Source organism: Pagrus major, chromosome 6, assembly GCF_040436345.1.
Source record: "Pagrus major chromosome 6, Pma_NU_1.0".
Classification (NCBI taxonomy): Eukaryota; Metazoa; Chordata; class Actinopteri; order Spariformes; family Sparidae; genus Pagrus; species Pagrus major.
The window spans coordinates 20481393-20485337 of record NC_133220.1 but is presented as its reverse complement, the minus strand read 5'-3'; the positions used below and the strand labels follow the sequence as shown (position 1 = coordinate 20485337).

Here is a 3945-nt window from a genome sequence, read left to right as displayed (position 1 = left end):
TGTATCTGTCTGTCTAACTGTGCATATGTACATGCACATGCAAGTTGAAAGTGCACGCAGGAGCAATAACATATATATTTGCTGTTATCTAACCCTTACCCAACACGTTGGGTGCACACTAGTGTTTTCAGTAGCCATGGCTATAGTGTTGTCTAAATGCTTGGCCAGTGTTGCCATGGAGACACAGTGACCACCCTGTCAGTCAGGAAGTGGACTAATGAGGGCCTGTGAAGGGACAGCAGAAAGCCGGCTCTAATTAGACCTCAGGACTCACCTGTCTCACATCTGCATGGAACCAGAGGTCATGGGATTTGTCCTGACCTTTGTAAACTAACTGGTTCTCATTTTTCTCTCACCCATGCACGAATATACACACAATCCATCTCTGGCAAATTAGTAAGGTACATACAATACTTCAAATTTGCACACACACACTCACAGATGCAAAAGCAGTCTGAAGACCAGCCTCATTCCCTCACTGCCTCCGTGAGGCATCGATCAGTGCCATCACTGGCCTCCACCCGTGGCTTGCGAGTCTTCCTCTGGCCTCCCCCCTCCACCCAGGAGTTATGAATAACTGTCCCCCCGCTAGGAGCTGGGTCCACCTGCAGAAGGGACACTACCCTTTTCTTGACACGTGTTTTGAGGGCACGACGCAGCTTCTGCCTGGTGAAAGCGTAGAGCAGAGGATGAAAAATAGTGGTTCCGTAAGCCATCGCCAAGAAGCAAAGGCGCAGCCGCACCAGGCCGTCACTGGGACCCATACACAGGATCAGAACATTGACTGCAGACAGAGGGGCCCAGCAGCCCAGGAATGTGGATATGATGATGAGGGACATCTTTAGGACGCGGCGTTGGCGTTCACGACGGTCCCTATGCCTGCGCACTGCCCGCCTCAAGGCGATGATGGCAGAAACTGATGCCTGTACACCCATGGAGGATGCAGGCAGCGGTGAGGTGGCGTGGGTCTGGGCTGAGGTTGAAGCTGGGGTTGGAGATGCAGGGGTGGCTGGTGTGGTGGCAATGGGTGTGGTGGCAGCAGTACTGACAGTGGTGACTGTTGCTCCACTGTCAGACATCCCCTGGGGCATGGAGGAGAGTGGTGGGGGCGATGTTGGCGTAGGGGTGGGGGAGGGGATAAGAGGAGGATGGTTGAGGTTCTGGTTCTGGTTGGAGGACACTACCTCTGTGGGCAGGCTCAGGTCCTTCCTCTTCCGCCTCCTGCAGCGTATCCTGCAGGTGGAGTCCTTTGCACGCGTACTCCTCATCATGTGGGAGCCAATGCGAATGTTGAGGGCCTGCAGGATCTTGGAGTAAGTGAACAACATGACGACCACAGCGATGAAGAAGCATGGCACTTGGAGTAACAAGTGGTAATACATAGCCAGGCCTGTGTAGTACCCCTGCCCTCCTACGCACAGCAGTGTCCTGTTCTGCCATGCTGGAGACAGGTGGTGTGAAGGGGGGGAAGGATGAGTTGTGGGTAAAGAGGTTGGAGAGAGGGAGGTAAATATGGTGGTCAGTCCAGTGGTGACCTCAGAGTCAAGGTTCTGCCCTTCCAGCTCCTCATCTTCACTGTCCTCAGTACTCGAAGAGAAGAAGTCCCCCTCAAGGAAGGGCAGGAAGAAGACAGCCAGAGACACAGCCCACACTGCTGCCAGGAGCAGCGCTGCACGCCTCGGGGTCAGCAGACGACTGGCTGGACGCACTGAGATGTCGTATCGGTCCAAACTGATCACCAGCACATTGACTGCTGTGGCCACACTGGTGAATGTGACACAGGCCTCATGAAAGCAGCACAGCGTGGCCAGGCTGCTGACTCCGCTTCCATTGGCTGGCACCAGAATCACAGCCACAGTGAGTGGCAGACAGAGCAGACATACCAGTATGTCCAGCACGTGGAGATTGACTGTGACCAGGTTGCTGACTGAATCCACCAGGTTGGACTGCGCACAGTAGAGCACAAGTACAGTCAGGTTGCTGCTGAAGCCCAAAACCAGCTCCAGTATCAGCACTGTGGTCAAAGACACCTGGAAACCAAGAGGGTAGGGTGTGCTCCAGCCCTCCTCCACCCCCACCTCGCCCCCTCCATCCAGCAGGCCTACCCCCTGACCATCACTGGTCTCCAGGAGGTCACGATAGCCTTCGGTCTCCATTGACACCACGGCACTCCTTCACACATAGCAACAGCAGCCACCACACCAGACCATGCTCTGACTTTCTTTTTCCTCTGGCTCAGATGAGGCAGTGATGAGGATGAGGGCCAGATCTGTGGTTGATTCTAGGAGAGGAAGAGAAAGGGAGACAGAGGACAGAGAAAGATCAAGCAGTTATCAGTCAGTTTGTCTCATATTTTCTCAAAAATAACACTGTACAACACGTACAAGTCAATCTTGTCACATTTCACGAGTGTAGGGAAGCTACAAGTTGACACAGCGAGGTGAAAGTTATCTTGACAGTCGATTGGAGTCATGTGGTGCAGTTCAAGCTGCTTCTGATGGCCCATGATGTCTCACTGGGCTCAGGCAGTCACACAACAACATGCTTCACATAGACAATGGTAACAGTTCAGGCAGGAATTCGAGCAGGACGTCTCTCAGGGGACATTTGCAGGTATAAGTTTATTAAGCAGGGAGTCAGCAGAGGATCCTCGAACAGTCTACACATTTTAACAAACCAACTGGGATTTATTTCCAGCCTGTGCTTATAGTTCATGTGCTACGCTGAATTCTATTAAAGAGATGCAACAATGCTTCTCATGAGCATGAGTGGGTGGATATTTGATTCATTATTACACAACATACATTATATGGGTCAGAAACGAAGCTTGAAGGATAAAGCATGTGGAAACATACAGAAACCAACCATAGCTGCACAGTTGAGATGGCAGTAGCAAACTATATAATTTCTATACCTGTACCTGTCCCTGCATGATGGACAACCCACCTTGTGAAGACAATAAATGCTGGTATAAATCCTGCAAATGCCAATTTAAAAGTCCTCCTGTTAAATCATCTTGCCTTTTTTTTCCACGAGCGGTATAAACCTGTCAGCTTATACCTCCAAGAGGAGAGGTGGCAGGGACATTGGTGGGCTGGTAGAGACACCGTGCAGTGAATGTCAACATGGCAGGCACCCAACTGAGGGTGGCAGCAGTTAATAGTTCTCACAGGGAGACGTAATGAAGACGAATGGATCAATGATCCGCAGACAGTGGCACATAAACAATGCTATCAGAGAAAGACCAGCTCCCCTGGCATCCTCTCCCTGCAGCCCCTCTTTCTCATCTGCTCCCCCATATCGCTCACATCCCTTCCTACTCTGTTCCCTTTTCAGTTTACAGGCAGAGACAGAGTATTTTGCATGTGGAGCATGTTTTTCATGGTTGACTGGATGTTCTCCTGTGCTTGGGAAGGAATTATATAAAGTGTTGTTTGATTAGATATAAGACCTCTTGTTGATATACGGTAAGAAAAATCTATCCCCTCAGAATGAAGAGCTACAAGTGTGTCCTCACCGGCAGCGCTGACCACAGCCTTTGCTGTCAACCTTTCCACTGTTACAGATTTTGTTCACACCCCTCTCGTTTGCCCTTTTCTCTTTGTTTTATTTCACAGTTTTTCCTCCAATTTGTCATGTGGAAAGGACCTGCAGGCAGAACAGGACTCAGTGTGGAACAGTGGTCTATCTTAATCCACTAATGGGTTCCATGGGGTTTGCGGTGTTGCTGGAACATTGATTTAAAGCATCATCGATCTGCCAATTTAACAAGCCTGAGGCAGGGGAGCACAGAAACACACTCCCTATCTCATCCTCTCTCGGGTACCTGTGGTTTCATTTCGAGCGCTGCATAAAATAGTTGTGAGCCAGTTCTTTTTATTCCTTCCTTTAATCACCAACTGCAGTTAAAGAATTGGTTTTTGTTCATTTATTTCAGCACAGGTC

The 3945-nt window shown here is 50.2% G+C and overlaps 1 protein-coding gene across 1 annotated transcript; it reads right to left on the bottom strand.

The window, feature by feature from the left end:
- Positions 1-467: 467 nt before the first annotated feature.
- On the bottom strand, positions 468-2156 carry LOC140998708 (G-protein coupled receptor 22). Its single transcript, XM_073469067.1, has one exon. The coding sequence runs from the start codon at positions 2154-2156 to the stop codon at positions 468-470; it is 1689 nt and encodes a 562-aa protein (XP_073325168.1).
- Between the last annotated feature and the right edge of the window lie 1789 nt (positions 2157-3945).

Excerpts from the sequence above, each read along its gene's own strand:
- LOC140998708 (XM_073469067.1), bottom strand. The coding sequence starts at position 2,156 with ATGGAGACCGAAGGCTATCGTGACCTCCTGGAGACCAGTGATGGTCAG.